Source organism: Theobroma cacao, chromosome 10 (assembly GCF_000208745.1).
Source record: "Theobroma cacao cultivar B97-61/B2 chromosome 10, Criollo_cocoa_genome_V2, whole genome shotgun sequence".
NCBI classification, from domain to species: Eukaryota; Viridiplantae; Streptophyta; class Magnoliopsida; order Malvales; family Malvaceae; genus Theobroma; species Theobroma cacao.
Window position 1 is genome coordinate 2,951,950 of NC_030859.1, and position 23,832 is coordinate 2,975,781.

Consider the following 23,832-nt stretch of genomic DNA (forward strand, 5'->3'; position numbering starts at 1 on the left):
CAAATATATTTTAATTTAATCCCTTAACATCTCAATTTTGTTCAATTTAGTCCCTTTATTATATTTTTTTTCAATTCTATCCCTATGATATAGTAAAAAAGAATTTAGAAATTTTTAATTTACCACGTGACACTAACATCAACATGTCAGTGCCACATCAGTATTACTATGTCATCATATTAATACCACGTGGCACTATTACGTCATCGTATTAATACCACGTGATATGTCACGTTATCATGTAGGTGTTACATTATCAAAATATGTCATGTCATTATTGATGTCAATGCTGATGTTATTATTTTAATAAAAAATTAAATTCTATTAGGAGGAATGACTATATTGAAGAAATTTTTATAAATTAAATTATTTTAATTTTGAATATAGAGATTAAATTAAATAAAATGCATATATATAAAGACTTATAGAGTGTTTTGACCAAATAGAAATGGTTGGTTCAAGTTGAACAATCAATTGAAAGCTGGTTCATGTTCGCTTTGTCTAGATGGACAAGGATATTTATTAGGCATCAAAGGTTGTGCTTATCCATAATAAATGCATCCTACTACCACAAAGTTTCTGGTTTTCCCTTTCAGCTATTCTTTCCTACTACCACATGATTGTTACAGTTCCTATCATGCTAAACCAAGTCTTTCAGCCATCCTGATTTTACTCTATATCTTGCACTGTGTTGTATATGTAAGAGGGAGACACAATCAAAGGTAGCAAGAACTAGGAAGAAAAGTTGGATGAGAGTTATAGCGGTCAGCTCTAAACCAATTCATTTACAATTTCACCCTAAAAGTTTCCGTTTCCTTCCATTTTTTATCTGTTAAATGTATTGAAGTAACAAATACGAGGATTATTATGCTTCTCGCAATTGACTTATAAGTTTGGAGATATCTATATATATACTCACACTACATGAGTTCAGATTCATCAAAGAATAATAAATCTCTGATCTTCCACATAACATATATAGGGATGAAAGCCATCTTTTATCTATCTCAACACTGTTTTTTATTTAAACATTACCAAAAGACAGCAAACTTTTCGTTTTTCTTTAATTTGGGGAATACAGGGACCCACTAGCTGCTAGGTGTAAATGTTCTGACAATGATTTGGCAGAATAAATCGATCAACTTTAGAATAGTAGTAGAAAATCTAACATGAATCAAACATGAATTTATGATGCACCAGCATACCATTCAGATTTGCCTGGTGAAATGTCCTTACAACTTAATGGTAACTTCTTCTTAATTCCTGAAAGAAAAGATAAATTGCAGCTTATGGCTATGGGGATGCAGAAACCACATTTAAAAATCAGAATATGCAGACAGCTAGTTTCTAGTCAAGCCTGACAAAGTTTAGACACTCATCATTGATCCAGCTATACTTCTCTGTGAAAGGGTTGACCAGGTTTTTTCTGGGGTAACTATCTACGCAGTCTTCCCACACTCGAGTATCTTCCAAACCGTCCTTCATTACCTCCCACACACAATTGTTGCACATGAAACCAGCTCCAAGGCTAATCATCAGAATCCTGTCACCTTTCTTGAGCCTCTTCTTAGCCTCCATGTAACTCAAAACATACCATAGGCCTCCGGCTGATGTATTCCCGAATCGGTACAGTGCCATTCTAGTTGGCTCAAGATCATATTCGCTAAGCCGCAAACTCTTTCCAAGTCCATCGATCACTGCCCTTCCACCAGGATGGAGACAGAAGTGCTCAATCCCGGACTTGAGATTGAAATTGAAACTCAAAGCTCTTGCTGCATCAGGAGTTTGGCCTTTGATCCTTTTACTTCCAAGAAATGATATTGCATATCGAAGAAGTTCTGTCACTGGTAATATTTGGGGCACTAGAATTTCGAGATTCATGGTAAATGCTTTAGCAGCAGCTTTTGTCAAGCTTTTCGTTAGGAGAAATCCCTGGTACCCTTCCTCATCTTCAAGTTGCATGCAACATCCATATGCTTCATCGTCATAGCCAATATTGGTTCGCACGGCACATTTCAACTTGAAGATGGCTCGATCCTTTAAAGCTCTTTTGTTTGTCAAGAGAATGGAAGACCCCCCGGAACGAAACAGGCAATTAGATAACATCATGGACTTTTCTTTGCCACAATACCAATGTGAACCTATCGATTCAGTGCTCACAACAATTGCAAATTGATTCTTGTAAGTCTTGAACAAGCGCTGGACAAGGTCAATGGCTACCATACTTGCACTACATCCCATGCCAGAGAGGTTGAAGGACTTGATGTCATCCCTCATCTTGTATCTGTTTACAATTCGAGCCGTTAAGGAAGGTGATGGAGAAAACAACGACACATCGACAACGAGTATATCTATTTCGGATGGAGAAACTCCTGTTTTAGCGAAGAGACTGTCAAGAGTATCAAACATTATCTCATCCATCTCTGTATGTGCATCCTTTTCAGTAGGAGACTCCTCTCTACCATCAAGAACATTTCTCGGACCATAAGTTTCTTCACCAAGACCTGAACTGACAATGGTCTTTAAAAGAAACCTGTATTGTTCAAGACCAAGATTCTTGTTCCTCATGACAACTCTCACACAGGCTTCAGTGTCAAGCTTTCTGTCATCACTTGCCTTGTAACACTCATAACCCAACATATAGCAACATTGGTTTCTCTTCCGAAAAACCATATTACAAATATAGGAAATGAGGCTACAAAGAAATAGGAGACATATTGCCATTACAAGCTCCATTGACAGACACAGAGTGTGTTGGGAATGGGGAGTTTTCTCTGCTCTCTTTCTTCGTAGATAGAAACTGAGAGAAATACTATTTGGCATGATCTATATATGGTTGGATACATTCCTATTTATATACCTGGGTTGATCCTTGCTTCTTAATAAAGTTCTTTTTTAAATTATTTACGATACAACTTTTTGACTATAAAACACACGTACTTGTCACTAAATTAAACACTCGAAAACCTAAAAAATTATCATCCATATATAATAAGCAGAGATACAAACTTGATCAAAATGATACAGCTACTTTGCATCTAATATTATAATTCTTATTCCTAGGTAGGGCAAGAAAGGGACTGTCCTTAATTGTCCCATTAATAACCGTGGACCTTTTTGTTTGTGACTTTGTTCACAGTGTTTCTTTACATGCAGAAGGAAAATTGTTGCTTAATCGTTGGAAAGGGAGGCTGGAAATGTCAAACATTATCCTATCCATGTTCACAGCATGATAAGTATGTCTTCCATTTTGACAAAACATAGTTAGCTGTTGGGGTTCAGATCTAAGTTTACATAAAAACGCTAGAAATATACTTGTTGAGCTGAGTCTAGGTACATCTAATCTTGTCCTTCATGATCGAGATAAACATGATGATAAAATATCTAGAACTTTTGCATCTGAAGAGAACTGTATACGGATGATAATAGTATGCTATTTTTGGACACTATTACAAGGATATTCAATCCGATTATACAAATTTGAATATTTTATATTCAGATTTTAGATAAGTTCAGATAAAAAATTTAATACTCATTTTAGATTCGAATAAAATTAAAATATTATTTTTTTAGATATTTAATATTTGAATATAATTATATCTATTAAATAATTTCAAATATTAATATAATTATTACCATCATGATCCGGTATTTTTTTGACAAAATGTAAATTATTCCATGACATTCCAACTGCAAAATTTACCCTATCCTTTATAATTATAGGTATGTTGATATCATTTATCATTAATCATCCATTGAAAAAAATCACACACTCATTATGGATAATAAATGTAATTAACTATCACCGGTGATGGAGTCAATATTTCGCATTTTGGATAAAGATAATATTTATAAAATAATCATATCAAAAACTTAATATTTGTAAAGAAAAAAAAATAAAAATATATATTATAAAAATTTAAAATTTTTGGAAGACAAAGATCTTATTAGACCCATTCTCTCCGCCACCACCGACTATTACCTTAGAAGCCTAGATTAGGTTATGGAAACTTTGTCCACAATACAGCAAATAAGGTTTACGCACATAAAATAAAATAAAGTTTTTAATTTGTTTGTTAGAGTTAAAATTGCTTTATTTGCTTCTGTCATGTGCTAATTATCTTTTGATAACATATTGCTTAGTCCCAGATTAAATCAAAATAAATATTTTGATTTATATAAAAAAACAAAGCTTGCTTCAATTTAACCCATTAATTAGCGTGGACTAAATTCGGTTTAGTTCATTTAATAACATGTAAGCTTATAAATTAAGTAGACACATCATATCCTCATTCCAAGATTCCCCATCTCTGCCATCGTCATCTCAAACATCACTTCAACTCGTCTCCCCAAAATCGACTTGTCATCCTCTAATTATTCCTATTGTTCAATTTTACTTTTCAAAATACAAATATTTTAATTTAATTTTTAAATAAAAATTATATTCACTTCCCACTAAATCAAATATTTCAAGTTTTAATTACCATTTATCTTTTTTAGATGATTTTGGACATTAATGACTTATAATGACTTATAACTAAATCATGTTAAAGTTTAAATTGGTTATGGTACATCATTTTCTATCTTTTATTGTTTTTATCATTAGTCAATTGTTATAATGACTCAACTAAATATGGTTAGGCCTCATATAATATGTCATATAGTCATCATCTACCTTCTAATTTTTAAGATATCAATTATTGGTTTTTTTTTGGAAAAAAGTTAAAATTAAACATATATTAATCAGTAATAATAAATAAATATGTGACAATTTATAATAATTGAAATTAAAAATAAAATTAAAAATTATAATAAAAAATTTGGATTCGACTTTCGAGTATCATGTACTGCAACCACTTGTTCTTCTGTTAATCTAGATATCAATAAATCATATTGTGACCTCATTAACTTTATTAAAGTTTGGTCCCAGGTTGTCTTGTCAGTCGGTGGGTTCATTATAGTTTTCCATACCTAAACCTGTTCTATCTTCTAGAACTAATTAATAATAATTTAATATTCATGATGCTTAAGTGGTTTTAGTTCACGTCAATTTAAATTTTGAACTTATCAAAAACCCATATTCAAATCGATTTTATCGAATTATAACCAATTATATTTAAACCGATTAATTAACAAAAAAAATCAAAATTCTAATTTATTATATTAGTAATTATTTTTTTAATTCATCGACGAAGTAAGATGATAATAAAATATCAATTTTTAATTTTTTTTATTATTATATATAATTTAAAATATATAATATGATTATTTTTATAATTACTTTTTAATTATGTAAAATCTTAGATCTTGTTATTATTTATAATCTTAATTTTTTTTCTTTTGGATACATATAATTCTTATCATTTTGTTCATTCTCCTGGTAGGTCTAATTTTTGTTCCAATTTTCTTTATTTAGAATAGTTGGATCGTACTTTCATAACTATCAATTTTAAATTGCACTTAGTGAAAAGTATAAGACGAAGAGATATGTGGCTCTCTGCTCATTAGTATCCTTTTCCAATGGCACATCCCTTTTGTAGACATGGTAATGGCAGGGTTATCTTGTGCTTGGTGGTGAGCCAATGGATGTGACATGCCGTACTTCTCTTCTATGGCTTCATCACTTCCGTTCTACCCAGCTCACTCCGTTTAGCTAAACCCACACACCTATCCATCAAAGTTCCTCCTAACTTTTCAGGCTTCCTCCTAACTTTTCAGGCTCTATTCAATAAACTGGTTCCATTTTCCAGCCGCCCTTTCTGACTTTTTTATCCTCCATTGACAAGGCCTTCTCTTATAGCCAAGTTCCCCATGGTTCCAACTACTTTTTAAGATATTTTTGTGTAAATTCAGTTGCTTGTTATTTGATGACCCAAGTGTGTCCACAAACACATTAACTTCGTCTCCAATCGCTCGTAAAGATACCCAAATGATAAATTAACTTTTATTTCATTTATTTAAAAAATTTATTAATTAAAACATCAATTATTATTTTATTTCATATAATAAATAAAAATATTACGTAATTATATCAACTTACTAAATCATCATCTACTATAATATACCAACATGCTATAACAATATTATAAAATGATAATAAACAGTTTAATTATTACTAATTAATTATAAAAATATAAAAATTAAATTAAATGTAATAAAAAATAAAAATTTATTTAAAATTTTTTGAATAATTAAGAAATGAGAAAAAATATGCATGTAGAGAAGCGCATCATGCCCCTGATCTGGCTGCTTTGCATGATTAGGACATCATCACCCTTTCTAACAGGGATATCTAGTTCTTACCCATAATCAGCTCCCCTCTGCTCATTAATCATTGTTGGCAGTCGTTCTTCCTATTTAAACTGCAACTGGAGCTTGAGTTTATTGAGGGTTGAATTATGAACTTCATAGTGGAATTTACAGGGACAAAAAGCTATTTCCTATTGCATGGTTTAAGGCCTCATTCAACTAGTACTTTCACTGGGGGCAAATACTAGTCGTTGGCTTTTGTAAAACTCGGCATCATGGTCCAAATGCTACTCCATGACCAGGAACACAGCTGCTCCATCAATGGTGGCCCCATAACTCAGAAGTAAGGTCAAGGAAGGCATGAGCGAGTCAAAAGACCATTTAAACTACTGAATTGAATCTGGAACAATTGAAGCATACAAGAATATAATGCTCAGGGATAAGATTAACAAGCAAAACATTAACTCATTCAAGTGCATTTCATCAGTCATCATCAGACAGTTGACCAATAACATCCATACCAGAGCAAGCAACCTCATGGAATTGTAAATTATGAAATATTAATACTTATAAATTACTTTGCAGTTAAAACATCTTGGGACTGCTCCTTTAAGTGGAATCAATCACCTTAAAACAAAAATCGATAAAATACTATGTTGAATAACCTATAAGTTTGCTGACAAACTATACTCCAATGATGACCGAACTCTCAAAAGCCCTGCAAAAACTAGTTCCAATAAGAGATTTAAACTTCCTTTAACTCCTTCACAATGAAGACATGGGTTACAGCGGCCTTTAACTGCAGAGAAGCCCTCAACATCTCCAGACCCTAAAGACACAAGAAAGAAACAAGGAAAAACCACTACAGGACTCAGGAGTCAGCACTAGCAGCAGAATCCATAGACATGGGTTAAAACTCATTGAATTTTTTGGAGGAACATCATCTTAAGGAGTGATAGGAGTAGCACAATATATTCCTCCAAAACCTTAATATATACTGCTTCAATACAAGCAGACCCACCAAGATTCAATACAGCTTAGGGATATGAAAAAGGAAATGGAGTTGAATGAATTGCTCCAATTCATTTTTAGGACCAAGTTACTAGCCTCTAAAAGTGAAAACTAAACAAATAACAAGGCCAAAAATCTTTACCTCGTTGATGCTGAACTCAAACCATTTTTTCCTCAAGAGCACTGAAATCCTTAACATTGCACTTATTTAGCATAGCAACACCAGAAATCATTGACATTGGTGTTATCGTTAAATCATCCATCACCATGGATGTAGCCAAGCCCTTCTCAATACCTCCCTCAGTAGTTGAACCCGCCATATCAGAATTCCTACAAACAAAAGTCACTTCACTAGGCATTGAAGACTTGCAGGGAGGACAAATTGCGTTTAAAATGTCTATCACGTAACGATGATTGTTTGCACATGTATAGAACTTTCTCTGTGCTGGATCCTGACTAGTGTCAGGCAACAGGGGAGGAACACTGGTTACAACATATGGCATATCAGGTTTCAAGAGAAAATTCTTATGTTGATTGGGCTGCACATAAGCTTCATTTAAGTTTTCCAGGCTCTGGTACACGTTGTCCATGCAGGCAACCATGTTTTGACTTTTGAGGAGCCTGATAAAGGTACCTACAGGCAAGGACCGGACGTGGGATAGGAAATCCACCAACTCTTTTCCAGCTTCAGCAAAGAGGACTTTATTGGCCCTTTTATCAATCAACAGCTTCAAGCTTAGCTTGGTTTCTGTCGTATCGTTACTGCTGAGAAACATAAAAGTTTCAGTTTGCTATTCCATCGAAAATATAGGCTCCATCTATATGGCAGAGAGAATGAACAGGCCAACAAAATATTTGGGCAAAAAAGAAAGAACCAAAGAGAAATAATACCTTTAGCGATACAGTTGATCCAATGAACTAATACGATGGAGAACAAGTAAATGAAATGTTACACTAGTCAAGTATAAGGCCTTCCTTGAGGATTCTCCTTTAACATTTACTCTTCAACTCAACTTGAATGAAGATAATGCTAAGTGTCACGATCTACACTAACCCTTGTGAGGTATTATCCACTTTGACCCGCTAACCTCACGATTTTACCTCACAATTTTCAGTATCACTCTATTACATAGCCAATGTGGGATTCATGGCTCTCCTCTATAGAACAATGACATTCACCCTTACTCCTCGCTGGGAGTTTCTCTTTGATGTGAGATTTTGTAGCTCTACCCGCTAGGAGCATTATCTCAACAATGTGGGATTTATGTCCATGTAAAGATCGTGACACCCTCTCCCACCTCAACAAAGGTCCACTGTCCTCAATGGTACATTACTAGTACTCAAAATCTGCTATAATACCAATTGTTAAGATCCACACCGACCCATCTGAGGTATTATCCACTTTGACCTACTAGCCTCACAGTTTTGTCCCATAAAAGACGCCTCACAGATTGAGGTGGTGTGAACCTTTATATTTCTAATATCACTATAGTACATAGTTGATGTAGGATTCATGACTCCTCTCTTTAGGATTATGATATCCTTCCTTACTTCCCTTTGGGAGTTTCTTGTCGCGTGGGCATGAATTTCACATTGTTGAGATAATGCTCCCAGCGGGTAGAGCTGCAAAGTCCTACATCGAAGAGAAACTCCCAACGGGAAGTAAGGAAGGATGTCATGGTCCTAAAGAGAGAAGTCATGAATCTCACATCAGCTATGTATTAGAGTGATATTGGAAATATAGGAATTCACACCACTTTTAACCTATAAGGCGCTTTTGTGGGATAAAATGGTGAGGCCAGCGGGCTAAAGCAAACAATACCTCACAAGGATTGGTATGGACCGTGATAATTGGTATCAAAGCGAACTTTTAGCAATGTGCCACTCCGGACAGTGGACCCTTATTAAAGTAGGGGAGGATGTCACGGTCTTCGCATGGAGGTGAATCCCACATCGTTGAGATAATGCTCCCAACAAGTTGAGTTATAAAGTCCCACATCGAAGAAAAACTCTTGACAAAGAGTAAGGAGGGATGTCATGGTCTTAAAGAATTATCTCAACGATGTAGGATTCACGTCCATGTGAAAATTGAAGTTCGCTCTGATAACAATTGTCATGATCCACACCAACTCTTATGTGGTATTGTCTATTTTGGCCCTCTAAACTCACGGTTTTATCCCATAAAAGGCACCTCACAAGTTAAAGATGGTGTGAATTCTTATATGCCTAGTATCACTCTAGTACATAGTCAATGTGGGATTCATGGCTCCTCTTTCTAAGACCATGACATCCACCTTTACCCTCATTGGGAGTTTCTTTTCAATGTGGGACCTTGTGGCTCTATTTGCTAGGAGTATTATCTTGACAATGTGGGATTCATATCTATGCCAGGACTATGACACTTGGGTTTGATTTGGTCTAGTAGTTGGGGTGCCATAGCTCCATGTTCAAACCTGGCTCATGCTTTTTTAGGGGGTTTATCCTTAGTTTTCCAAAAAAGAATTTAGAAAACAAAAACAGAATATATATTAGAACTGTAATTCCATGGCCCTTCCAATACTTTCGCAAAAGGCAAATGTACGAGGTTTCACTTGGAGACAAGTACATCATGTTGATGTCATCTCAACATTTGAAATATAAATGATAGTAGAATAAAGATGGGATCAAGATTAGGTGGTATGAACTCTTATATTCTCAATATCACTCTAATACATAGCTGATGTGGGATTCATGGCTTCCTTCTTTAGGACCATGACATCCTCCCTTACTCTTTGTCAAGAGTTTCTCTTCGTTGTGGGATTTTGTAACTCAACCCATTGGGAGCATTATCACAACGATGTGGGATTCACCTCCATGCGATGACCGTGACATCCTCCCCTACTTCAATAAGGGTCCACTGTCTTGAGTGGCACATCGTTAGTACTCAAAGTTCGTTTTGATACCAATTGTCACGGTCCATACCAACCCCTGTGAGGTATTGTTTGCTTTAACCCGCTGGCCTCATGGTTTGATCCCACAAAAGCGCCTTATAGGTTAAAGGTAGTGTGAATTCCTATATTTTCAATATCACTCTAATACATAGCTGATGTGGGATTCATGACTTCTCTCTCTAGGACCATGACATCTTTCCTTACTTCCCGTTGAGAGTTTTTCTTCGATGTGGGACTTTGCAGCTCTACCCACCGGGAGCATTATCTCAACAATGTGGGATTCACGCCCACGCGAAGAGAAACTCCCAAAGGGAAGTAAGGAAGGATATCATAGTTCTAAAGAGATGAGTCATGAATCCTACATCAACTATGTACTATAGTGATATTAGAAATATAAAGGTTCGCACCCCCTCAATTTGTGAGGTGTCTTTTGTGGGATAAAACTGTGAGGCCAGTAGGCCAAAGTGGATAATACCTCACACGGGTCAGTGTGGACGGTGACAATTGGTATTAGAGCGGATTTTGAGTACTAGTAATGTACCACTGAGGACAGTGGTACATTTGTTGAGGTGGGAGAGGGTGTCACGGTCTTTGCATGGACATGAATCCCACATTGTTGAGATAATACTCCTAGTGGGTAAAACCATAAAATCTCACATCGAAGAGAAACTCCCAGCGGGGAGTAAGAGTTAATGTCGTTGCCCTATAGAGGAGAGCCATGAATCTCACATTGGCTATGTAATAGAGTGATATTGAAAATTGTGAGGTAAAATCGTAAGGTTAGCGGGTCAAAACGGATAACACCTCACAGGGGTTAGTGTAGATCGTGACACTTAGCATTATCTTCATTCAAGTTGAGTTGAAAAGTAAATGTTAAAGGAGAATCCTCTGAAGGAAGGCCTTATACTTGACTAGTGTAACATTTCATTTACTTGTTCTCCATCGGTTGAGTTACAAAGTCCCACATCGTTGAAGTGAGGGAGGATGTCACGATCTTCGCGTGAATGTGAATCCCACATCATCGAGATAATACTCCTAGCGGATAGAGCCACAAAGTCCCACATCGAAGAAAAATTCTCAGCGAAAAGAAGGGTGAATGTCATGGTCCTGGGGAATAATGAATCCGACATTAGCTATCTACTAAAGTGATACTAGGCATATAAGGGTTCACACCACTTTCAACTTGTGAGGCGCAACTTGTGAGACAAAATCGTGAAGCCAGCGGGCCAAAGCAGATAATACTTCACAGGGGTTTGTTTGGAGTCATTTGTGAGACAAAACCTTGAAGCCAACGAGCCAAAACAGATAATACTTCACAGAGGTTTGTATGGCGCTATTTGTGAGACAAAATCGTGAAGCCAGCGGGTCAAAGCAGATAATATTTCATAAGGGTCAAAGCCAATAATACTTCACAGGAATTTGTGTGGATCATGACACCAAGGCTCTTAACAAACATTATGTTATTTGCAACAATTAACAACCTCATATATTGAAAATTCATATAGGCCTTGTATCCATTGAAAAAGAGATCCTAAAACCTTAACCAACTACAAATTTCAACCAAATATTCAAAAAATCGCTCCTGGTGCCATAAGATAAGGGAGACTTAAATGATGGAAAAATATTAAGAGGGTCATTTGACATAATTTTTCTAACCTTTTAAAGAAAACAACATGCTGCCCCCATAAAACATCAAAAGCCCAACATTCTACATTATCTTCTTGGAAACAGACATTATAAAAATGAAAATTAATTTTTTATCCCCTCTTGTTGGGTACTATTTAAAAAAATTTTAAAAACAGCATTTTCAGTTAAAAAAAATTAAGAAGCAACTTTCATGTGTAGCATCCATCAAAGCATCTAGTATGACATCAAAAGCATAAACTTCAAAGAAAAATAGAAACCCAATGTTGTTGTATATCTTGGTTCTCCTATACAAGAAAGAAAATAAATAAATAAATAAACAATTAAGCCATTGTCCAAGCAACCCACAAAAAAAACAAAGCCAACTTGTTCGTTAGTGTCAATGCAATATATTTATACACACAGAAATAAACAGTAAGGCGTGAAAAAGATATATAAAAGGTCTGTTCTTCTTTTGCCTATTTGCTCTCTTTCTTCAGCCCCTTGAAGCAAAAGAAAAGCACCCTTTGTGTTAAAAGAAGAGAGGAGACAGGAAACATGGGAAAATTAATATCAGTTACTTATATATTAATATAGATATCAAAATGAGGATAAACTATATTAACCCATTAATTCAATTTAGTAAGCATTACTTAATATATCTTCTGATTGATGTGTTAACAATGGCAGCCGGGGCTTCTCCGGCCCATGGGTGAATCGTCTCTACGGTTAGTATGAATTAATCATTGAAACTAAGTATTGTTGGGCCGGCTCAGCAAAGAACCGCCCTCCAAAAATAGGCGTATGCCGCTAGAGAGTAGCAAGCACACGGTATTCTTTAGTAAAAGGCGAAAGAATAGTTCGCTCTGTGCTCACCGCACGGCTCCGTGCCTTTCCTTCTTCCGTTGGCACTTTCCTTTATGTAAGTCGGTTAGGGTGCGATTGTCTTTTGTTAGAGATGTGGATTTCGCTCTTACCAAGCCAGCTGTGTCTAATGAAATCAACTGTTTCTAGCTCTACTCCATGTTTGTGCAAAATCATTCCTTGTTCTAGTCCACAGGCTAACTCCTTCACATTTCAATATTGAAATTTCAAGCTGTATATCCCTGGGAATCCCAGCCTCTATGGGTTTTCTCTTCTCTCTGTTGAATAAATTACTCCCCCAATATCACCCTGATGCAGCAATTTTCCATCAAGAAAATGCCTCTACCGCAAATATACCATAACATATCAGCTCTGCATCACCCCTGTAAATTTTGTCTCTGTCACATTCGAATCCATCATTTCTTAAAGTTGGAACTTGGGGTTTGTCCCAATCACGCCTTAGAGGCAGATGTATACAGTACAATTATGAAAGTGAAAAGAGGATTAGACATGGTAAGTTGTCTTCTTACGTACATTATATATAACTCATCACTTTCCAATTTCATATTATGTGAATAGTCCAAATCATACTTCAGAATGATTCAAAGCAAACAAGTAAATTAGAATATAGGAAGACAGCATTTAACATCTGGTGCAAATTACTAATAGGCATGTGAGACATTTCCCTTCTTCCCAAAGAAGACATCAGTGAGCACAGTCTTGGACCGCAACGTTGCCTTAAGCAATTGCACAGCCTGAAAGAGAATAAGCAAATAAAAATATCAATATCTGTAACCACTATCAATCTCTAGTTCACTTGGAAAATGTGAAATAGTGGGAGAAAAGGTCTACTTACCTCATCCATGCCCATTTTGACGGTTTTCTCTTCAAGGGCCCCAATATCTTTAACATTGAACCTGTTGAGCAAAGCTATACTAGAAATAGTTGACATTGGCTTCACCATAAGATCATCCATGACCATGTATGTAACCACCCCTTTGACAAATCCTCCCTCACCTTCAGATGATGAAGTCGAAGTCGAAGACGAAGACAAAGAAGTAAAAGAAGATTTTTTCTCTGTCGCAACAATTTGAACCTGGCAACTCATTGTGTTTCTACACTGAGGACAAGTAGCGGTCGGTTCCTCTGCAATATTCCAGCCGCAGCCATAGTTACATCTGTAAAAACATTTTTGCTTTGAATCTTCTGATGACTCAATATCAGGCAGCAAGTGAGGCAAGTTTGTTGTAGCAGAGGTAAAAACTTTAGGCTTCAACAGGGCGTCCTTGTCCTGAAATGGTTGCATATAAACATCACTCAACTTTTCAATGCTTTCATAAAGTTTTCCAAGGGAACACACCATGCCTTCCTTGTTAAGGAGTCTAACAACGGTGCCAACAGGTAATGACATTATGTTGAAGAGAAAATCAACGAAGTCTTTGCCAGCTTCCGCAAACAAAACTCTTTCGCCTCTCACGTCTACTAGAAGCTTCAAGCTTACTTCGGTTGTGGCTGCCATGGATAGAGACTGTAGTTCCAAGCTTAAATCTGTAGCTTCAGTGAATAGATCCCCTAAATTGCTGATGATGTCAGGGATGTTGGCTATCCTTCGTGCCTAGACTGCTTCCCTCAATATTTTCTGTTTTCTCTGCATAGCATTGTCCTTTTTGAGTTGTGGAGAATATCTAGGCTTAAATAGATAAAGGGTTGCTTCAGATTTAAGGACCTAGAGAAGGTTTTAAAAGTTGGGTGAATGAATATTTACGAGCATAACCGGAAGACGTTTTACCATGTTCAACAACAACTTTCACCACCATGTGCTCTTCCACCTTGTACAGTTACCAGCCATTCAACTTTACAGGAAAAGAAAATAAAGAAAGAAAAAGGTTATGGTGAATTGTTTTCCACCTCTTCATATTTGACATTTGAATGAAAAATATGCGACACGGAAAGAAAAGAAGGATTGTCTAGTACATTCTTTTCCTGGACTCTACCTCTCTATAGGTTCTTGAATGAATGCCATTTAACTTTAAAAAAAGAAAAGGATTACCCGATAACTATAGTGCCCTCAATAATGCAATCTTTTGGAACCTTTTTTCAGTTGCAAAAGGGTCTTGAACGAAGGGCATTTTCAATTTTTCTTTCTTGCTTCCAAGTACTACTATTTATCTCCCATTCATGCCTTAACCAGACTGTTAATTACCTCCAACGTAAGGAAAGCCAAGTGTTGCTTTAGACCCAAGATTGAAGTTAAGAAGATTCCAGTTACACAGTTTAAAGCTCGGTCAATCGATTTGTTTGAACTGAGACCAATGCGCGTTCCTAACGACAACAAATTAATTATAAGAATCTTAGAAACTGTCTATAAATGAGAATCGACAGCATTTCCTAACCCCCAAATGCAATTTCAAGAGTGCTACCAACATCAATTTGCCACGTACTTCCCTAGGAAAACATCAGAAAGCACCGCCTTGGACTGCATCCGAGCCTTCAGCAGTTTCACTCCCTATCGCACAAGGCAAGTTTATATCAAAGGGCCATAGAGAAGTGGAATGGCCAAAGCATATAAGATCAATTTTGTTCATTTCCAAGGACCTTGTGAATAGTCCTAATTTATAACTGGCCTCGAACAAAAATGCAGCTGGCATGAGAGTCCCAACCCCAATTAATTAGTACCCTTTGCAAATCATTTCCTGTAGGTTTAGGTTTATTTTGGTGGCTGCCATGGACAGTATTTGCAAAATGGTAAAGGTTTTTGATCACTGCCTCGATTGCTTTCATTTACTTATCAGCGACTCTGAATATGGATGAATAATGCTTCACTGGGGAGGAGAGGATTAGCTGATTAGTATCTTTATATGTTTGTCTTATATGAGATTAAAAGTTCGGTAAAAAAACTGCTGAAAATATGATCATCTGAAACCATAAAAAATCGATGGAGTTTAACCATTTAAGCAGAAATATTAAGATCATGATCACTATAAAATATAATATCTCTTAAGTTTTTTACATAAGAATTGGTCCTTTTCTTAAAACCCGGTGAACAACTTTAATTTTTTCCCTATTAGTAAAACATTACTTGTATGAATTGTTAGGGAGTTTTTATTGAGATATTGAGCTTGCATGAATGATGAACTACCACAATGCATGTGTAGATAGCTTGTGGAGTTTGGTTTTGTGTGTTCCAGGCAGTTTTGCTGACATATCAGTAGCATGTGAGTGCCATGCAGTGCAGCCAATGCATGCATGGATTAGATTTCCAGCTTCTGCTCTTAGTTCGTGTATAGAAGAAGAAAGTTAATGTACTAGGTTAGCATTAGCAGCTTTGTAATGAATTGAAGTTAATGAAGCTCTCTTAGTTCCCTTTTCTGAGTTTTCTTCAGTTTTAATGCTTCTGTTCTTCATGCTTTATATCCTCAGCCCTGGTTGGTATTTTTCATGTTTAATACACTGAGTTTTTAGCTTAAACACAGAAGCTTTTAGATAAATTTTGATATAAAAACTCATTAAATGAAAAAAAAAAAACAAAAAACAACTCATAAAAGAAAAATATTACCATGTGCTATTCTACCTTCATCAATTGGTTAATTCATGAATGAATGCCCTTTAACTTTACAAAAAGAAAAAGACTAGTTCTATAAAGCATTCCTATAATTCACTCTTTTGCAAAGGGGAGGGGAGGTTCTGAAAGAATGCTATTTCCAATTTTCTTAATGTTTACAAGTAACTATACCTCTTCTGCGTGCTACCTTCAGTATCGGGTAACCAAAAGATTGCTTAGACTTCAGGTTAGAGTATAATTTAAGGTTTGAGGATATAAAAGAGGATCCCAGTTGTACAATTTGGACTGACATGCTCGAAAGTTCAATGTACAAATTAAATACTTTAGGTGAAGAACAGAGAACCCATATTTAATATCAATTGAAGAGCATAATATCATTTGTCGCCTAATGATTAAATTTCAAGAACACCAGACCACTTCTCAATCTGATACTGTATAATTTCCAGGTTTCAATGTTTAAAATAAAATTTGAGGCTTTGGAAACAGGTACCTGTTAAAACTTTAAAGGCTTCAAAGATGATCAATCAGTCAGTGATTTGGGCTGTCAGGTTTGAATCAGGCATGATAAATGCTATATTAAGTAAGCCATAAAACAACTTATATTTCAGATCAAGACTCCACACTCATGCAGTAAGCCAAAAGCTTTTAGTAGATAGGTTCAGACTTTGCAGGTCTATAAAACCACACCACTATTACATAACAAAAGGCTCAAAGCAATCTTTATACAAACTGCTAAGGTTTGAATAAGAAACCAATGAGCATCACCTGCTACACTGAGACTCTTGAAACTGTATGCAAGACAGAAAATCATTCATGTGCATTTCCTAGATCACGAATGTAAACTGCAAGAGGATTAGTAACCTCACTTTGCCCCACCTTCTTCCCAAGGAACACATCAGTGAGCACGCTCTTGGACTGCATAGATGCCTTCAGCAATTTCACACCCTATTGCAGAAAGCAAGTTTAGAGCCAATGTTATCAAATTTGGGCAGTAAAAGTTTTCGAAATTACAATGACAATAATCAAACGAAAGAAAAACATGTAAGAGAGTTTATTGGCAAGAGTAATGGGGTAATTTCTTACCTCATCCATTCCAAAATCAATCGCTTTCTCTTCAAGAACCCCTACATCCTTGACACTGAACTTGTTGAGTAAAGTGATACAAGAAATAGTTGACATAGGCCTAACTACCAGATCATCCATTATCATATAAGTAACAACCCCTTTGACATAACCTCCTTCGTCAGAGGATGATGCAGCTCGCTCTGGTGGATTAACAAAGGTTGCCTTGTGGCTCATAACAGAAGCGCAGGTAGGACAAATGGATTTCGAATCATTTGCAATATAGGTTCGACAGGTACTGTAACTACCGTTACACCTATAAAGGTTAATGGTGGATGTTGACGATTGCAAGTTTGGCAACAAGCGAGGTACATTTGCGGTATAGTTGGAAACCATAGGCTTCAAAAGCGTGTCTTTGTTTGCTGTTGGCTGTATGTAAGTTTCACTCAGACTTTCTAGGCTTACGTAAAGGTTTCCAAGGCACCCCACTATGTCTTGTTTAGTGAGAAGCCCCGTGACAGCGCCAACAGGCAAAGACAGAATGCTGAACAGAAAATCAACAAAATCTTTCCCCGCTTCAGCAAACAAAACTCTCTGGTCTGTAGACTCTACCAGAAGCTTCAAGCTAACAGTGCCGGTGGGAGCCATCGCAGGAAAACTGTTGTAAGAAGAAGTAGGGCTCTCAGAAATCTTTACCACAATTAAATTTTGCAGAGTCTAAGCTTTATATTGAAAGTAATCAAGGACCAATGAATGTTGGAACTGGAAAACCAAATACTTGCCTACTTTTATTCATTTGGTCTGGAACAGACAGAGCTGACGTGAGTTATAAGGATTCTTTCCACTACTTGTAAGTCTCCTATATTCTATTTTAACATGACAGGTGGTAAAACCAAACCTTGAAGTGTTTACCATTTTGAGTTCTAACAAAATCGTTGGGATCTTTGTGTCAAATCAAACTTTGACAATCATTATGAAAGGGAAGATCATAAAACCGAATACAAGCTTATATTTCTTGATATCTTACATCAATTACTTGGAAAGATCAGGTCTATTACTTACTCCTGCACCAATTAAACTAAAGGACCTTAAGGATTAACAGAAATAGGAAAAAAACCTCTACCTCGAATGAATGCTCTTTAACTATAGAAAAAGAAAAAGAGCTGCTATACTACTCCTGATTGTGTAATTCACTCTTTTTCACCTCTTTAAGCTGTAAGAAATCTTGAATGAATGTGGGTCGCTGTCTACTGAAAGTAGTCTCTGTTTCAGGTATGGAAAACAGGGGTCAACAAAGAGTGAAGAACACACACAGGTTTCCCTTCATACTTCACTAATATATACATCAGCATAATTAACACATACTTTCAAAATACATCGCCCTTGTTAGAGTGGTTAAACAAGTGTAAAACATAGTTTAAGTGAAGACATGCAAAGCTCCACATTGTGATCTTCAAAGTATAGCAAAACCCCAGTTACATGCATGAAGTGCAGGTGGAGTTCCACGTGGCATTTGTTCCACTTGGTTCACGCAAGCATTAGATTCAACACGTTTAGAAGTTCCAGCTTGAACAGACTGCAACCTTCAAAATCTTTAAATGCAAGAATTTTTAGATCAAAAAATTAGAGAGCATAATCTTAAACCAAAGAACTAATGTTGAAACTTTTGATGCTAAGAAACAGGTTACTGGTAAAAGGCTTCAAAGATGATTATATATATCTTGAATTCGCTTGATGAATGCTTATTGAGTGAACTATGAAACAGCTAATACTTGAGATCAAGGTTCCACACTCCAGTAAGCCAAAAGAAATTTCAGTAAATAGGTTCAGATTTTAGTCAACAAGTACTCCAAAACCAGACAATGATAGATTGAAACTTCCTCCATTACAGAACACAAGGCTCAAAGCATGTCTGTATGAACTGCCACTAAACTTTAAAGATAGACCAACATGCATCTACTCCATATCAAAAGCAAACTTACTTCGCCACCTTCTTCCCAAGGAACACAGCAGTAAGCACAGTCTTGGACTACATTGATGCCTTCAGCAACTTCACCCCCTATTTCACAAAGCAAGTTAAAAGCAGATGGTTTTCTAGAAAGGCAGATGTGATTAAGAATGTAAAAGTCACACAAAAAAAAATTCTTTTTTCCAGTGCAAAAATTGAATAAAAACTTTGGGACTACAAAATTCTTTGTATTTAACCATAATTACAATCTACAAGGACAGAAAAATGTAGTACATGTGCAATTGCAAGAGAAAGGGCATCCTTTACCTCATCCATTCCCATATCAATGACTTTCTCTTCAAGAACCGCTACATCCTTGACATTGAACTTGTTGAGCGAAGTGATACTAGAAATAGTTGACGTAGGTCTCACAGTCAGATCATCCATGATCATATAAGTTACAACTCCCTTGACATATCCTCTCTCAGCAGAGGATGAATCCGTGTTGTTCGGCTTAACAAAGACTTGCCTTCTGGTTCATTTCATTGTCGCAGGCAGGACAAATGGAATTCGGATCATTTGCAAAATAAATGCGGCAGCTGTTGGTTTGATGATAGCTACACCTATAAAGGATGCATTTTGATTCATGTCCGGCAACAAGAGAGGTACATTAGCAGCAATGTTGAAAACCATAGGCTTCAAAAGGGTGTCTTTGTTTGCTGTTGGCTGCATGTAGTTATCAGCCAAATTTTCAATGCTGTCATAGAGATCACCTAGACACCCCACCATTCCTTGTTTATTTAGAAGCCTTATGACAGTGCCAAGAGGCAATGACAGAATGTTGAAGAGAAAATCAACATCTTTGCCAGCTTCAGCAAACAGAGCTCTGTGGGATTCCTGGTCTACAAGAAGCTTCAGGCTAACAGTAGTGGCAGCCATGACAGGAACAGTACTATTGATAATTTGAAAGTGGGACCTTCAGAGTTCTTCAGTACAGCTACTGCCTCGTTCAACTTTGCAGTCTATGCATTATACAGAGGTTTATTGTCATAGAGAAGTGGAATGTCGGAAGCATATGCCATAAATTTTGTTCATTTTCAAGAACCTTGTGTCTTCCTAATTACCTTCTTTTGACTGGCCTCGAATAAAATGGAGCTGGCATGACAGTCGCAAACCTCAATTAATACCCTTTGGAAATCTGTTATACTATATGCCTTCATAATCCAACGTTCAAAACCTGAAACTGATAACTAAAAGACACCTTCTCTTCTCAACATTCCTATGGTAACAATTACTGAGCTGAGAATTTCCGGTAGTTACTTGTACCAACTACATTACTAGAATCAAATCGAAAATTGATGAATTCCAATTATCCAATGTTCTAGTAATTATTACCATATATGCTCTGATCTTTTATTCTCTTGTGAATAAAATGGTTTATTATGATTTCCCCTTCTTCCCCTCCATGGGATTTGATGTATGCCCGGGTCTTATATTCTCTAGAATGAGTTCAAAAGAAAAAGATTACTCAAGTATTCCTACAGTTCACATTTTTTATCCTCTTTTGAGTTGCAGGTCTAGAAATAATGATTTTTCAGTTTTCTTTTGTATGATTTCAGGTACTATATTCAATGCAAACCTTGATGACAGTGTTAACTCCAATATCACGGGAAAAAATTGGATTGCTTTGTTAGGCCCAAGATTAACAAGAGTTGAAAACAGGTTCTAGTTATACAATTCGACTGACATGCTTGGAAGCTCAATTTATTTACAAATTTAAGAAGACAAAATCAAAAAGATGTGAATGCCCATTATTCAAATGATTTGTTGGGGTGCATAAACACTTGCAGCTCATTGATACATTTTATACTCCAGACTCCTGTTTTCAATGTTTACAACCCATCTTGCAAATTAGATTTTAGATTTGCTTGATGAATTCTCAACTGACCGAACAGCAAAACAACTTGTATTTGAGAATAATGTTCCACATTCCTGTAAGCCAAAATGATTTCAGTGAATAGGTTCAACTTCAGAGGTCACTAAAAGACCAGAAAAAGATTGTTGAATGTTCCTCCATTAATTTATCTTCATGCTCATGGCTAAGCTAGGATAATGAAATCAATCCAGCATTTCTTAAACCCCTAGTTACTGCCTGTTAAATTTTGCAGACTCTTTCTGCTTTGGATAATGTTCATTGGCAGTAACCAAGGGCCATAGAGAAGTGGAATGGCCAAAGCAATTATGATAACTCTGTTCATTTTCAAGGGACTTGTGACTTTCCCATGGTCCATATACAACTCACCTCGAACAAAATGGACTCTGGAATCAATTCCAAACCCGGCACTGATAACTAAAACTCCCCCTTCTTGAGAATCGTTCCATATTCAACTATTAACTAGATTTGAAGTTACAAATTTAAATAGAAAAAGAGTAATAGAATCAAGTTTCAGGGCCAATTAAATAAACTTTATAAACTAAGAATTTAGGCAGTAAAAGTTTCCGAAATTACAATGCCTGTAATCAAACAAAAGGAACACAGCAGTAGTACTCTTTAAACTTTATAAACCAAAGTGCATCCATTCCTACTCTAGTACTCTTTATTAAACTGTCTGCAAATCAAAATCAAAATGACTTCGCCACCATCTTCTCAAGGAACACATCAGTAAGCACAGCCTTGGACTGCATCGATGCCTTCAGCAATTTCACCCCCTATTGCACAAAGCAAGTTTAAAGCAGATGTTATTATGTATGAAAGAGTCGTGTATTTAGCAAGAATTCTTTGTTTTTAACAATAATTATAAACTACAAGGACAGAAAAATGTTGTACTTGCAGAATGGCAAGACAAAGGTGTTCCTTTACCTCATCCATTCCCATATCAATCACTCTCTCTTCAAGAACCCCTACATCCTTGATTTTGAACTTGTTGAGCAAAGTAATACTAGAAATAGTTGACATAGGTCTCACAATCAGATCGTCCATGATCATGTAAGTTACAACTTCCTTGACAACCCTCCAACAGCAGAGGATGAAGCCGTGTTTTTCGGATAAACCAAAGTTGCACTCTGGTTCATAACATGGTTGCAGTTAGGACAATGGAATTCGGATCATTTGCCACATAAGGTCTGCAGTTGCTGCTATAATAATAGCTACATCTACAAAGGTTGCTGGATTTTGATGATTTCATGTTTGGTGACAAGAGAGGTACATTAGCAGCATTGTTGGAAACAATAGGCTTCATAAGGGTGCCTTTGTTTGCTGTTGGCTGCATGTAGTTTACATCCAAATTTTCAATGCTGTCATAAAGATTACCTAGGCACCCCACCATTCCTTTTTTAGTTAGAAGCCTTATGACAGTGCCAACAGGCAATCACAGAATGTTGAAGAGGAAATCAACAAAATCTTTGCCAGACTCAGCAAACAGAACTCTGCGAGATTTCGGGTCTACCAGAAGCTTCAAGCTAACAGTGGCTGTAGCCATGACAGAAACTGTAGGATTGTTAATTTGAAAGCAGGACCTTCAGAGTTATTCAATATAGTTACTGCCTTCATACTCTGCATTCTGTGCTTAATATACAAATTAATTGCCATAGAGAAGTGGAATGGCCAAAGCATATGCTATAAATTTTGTTCATATATATTTTTGGTTCGTCAAACTTCAATGTTCAAAACCTGGAACTGATAACTAAAAGACACCTTTCCTTCAAATTTAACAGCATGCTCATAGCTAAAGGTATGCTCCCTATGCTTTGTACACAGCTCATGGGCAGTAACCAAGGGCCATAGAGAAGTGGAATGGCTAAAGCGTGATAACTCCGTTCATTTTCGAGGGACTTGTGACTTTCCCATAGTCCATATACAACTCACCTCGAACAAAATGGAGCTGGATTGAGCTTCAACCCTATCTTGCTATACTGATAACAAAAAGCCCGAACGCATGAAATAAACCTTATAAACTAGGAATTGATGGGGCAGTTCATGGAGGAACCGCCTTCCAAAAATAGGCGTATGCCGCTCAGAGCGGCGAGCACACGGTATTCTTTAGTAAAAGGCGAAAGAATAGTTCGCTCTGTGCTCACCGCACGGCTCCGTACCCTCGATAGATTGTTTACGCTTAAATTTATTTAAGTCGGTTGGAGTGCGCTTGCTTTCTCTTAGAAGTGTGGGAGTCTGATGGTCTCTAGTCTCCACTCTTAAAAGCCCTTCACCTCTTTCCTAGCTCATTTTCCTGCCAAGCCACACACTTTTATATCACATTTCATCTTATATTTCATGCTTTATCTTATACAATATTAACACCTTTGAACTCTATAGCATGTCCTTTTCTCCCTTTTTGAAGCATTTTTTCCTGAAATTATCATTTCCATGATGGATTTCATATGTTGAAAAGGGTAGTTGAAAACCTTGTAGGTTGGCTTGTCCAAGCTCTGTACCAGACCAAGTTTAAAAAGAACATGCAATAAGGAGGCTCAGGGCCAATTCCGAACCTCAATTATATCAAACATTAGTGGCCTGAACATTTTCTTTGGATCAAAATCAGCAAGCACTTGTAATTTGTAAACACACCAGCAATGCAAATGCAACA

General features: G+C 36.4%; 4 protein-coding genes and 1 pseudogene across 5 annotated transcripts; all 5 read right to left on the reverse strand.

The window, feature by feature from the left end:
* LOC18586234 (3-ketoacyl-CoA synthase 19) lies at positions 1,157-2,831 on the reverse strand. The gene has a single exon (XM_007009473.2). It carries the CDS (start codon positions 2,821-2,823, stop codon positions 1,348-1,350), a length of 1,476 nt encoding a protein of 491 aa, XP_007009535.2. The 5' UTR covers positions 2,824-2,831; the 3' UTR covers positions 1,157-1,347.
* Positions 6,207-8,140, reverse strand: LOC18586235. 2 transcript variants are annotated; one of them, XM_007009474.2, is made up of 2 exons: positions 7,403-8,140; positions 6,207-6,649 (listed from the first exon to the last, which is right to left on the reverse strand). In XM_007009474.2, exon 1 carries the CDS (start codon positions 8,034-8,036, stop codon positions 7,419-7,421), a length of 618 nt encoding a protein of 205 aa, XP_007009536.2. In that variant the 5' UTR covers positions 8,037-8,140; the 3' UTR covers positions 6,207-6,649; positions 7,403-7,418. The 2 variants fall into 2 exon arrangements, with proteins under 2 accessions (XP_007009536.2, XP_017984179.1); XM_018128690.1 differs by lacking the exon at positions 6,207-6,649 and adding an exon at positions 6,695-7,078.
* On the reverse strand, positions 13,070-14,350 carry LOC18586237. Its single transcript, XM_018129007.1, has 2 exons — positions 13,534-14,350; positions 13,070-13,432 (listed from the first exon to the last, which is right to left on the reverse strand). Exons 1-2 carry the CDS (start codon positions 14,194-14,196, stop codon positions 13,340-13,342), a joined length of 756 nt encoding a protein of 251 aa, XP_017984496.1. The 5' UTR covers positions 14,197-14,350; the 3' UTR covers positions 13,070-13,339.
* Positions 16,821-18,039, reverse strand: LOC18586238. The gene is made up of 2 exons (XM_007009477.2): positions 17,323-18,039; positions 16,821-17,184 (listed from the first exon to the last, which is right to left on the reverse strand). Exons 1-2 carry the CDS (start codon positions 17,947-17,949, stop codon positions 17,047-17,049), a joined length of 765 nt encoding a protein of 254 aa, XP_007009539.2. The 5' UTR covers positions 17,950-18,039; the 3' UTR covers positions 16,821-17,046.
* Positions 21,706-23,328, reverse strand: LOC18586239 (annotated as a pseudogene).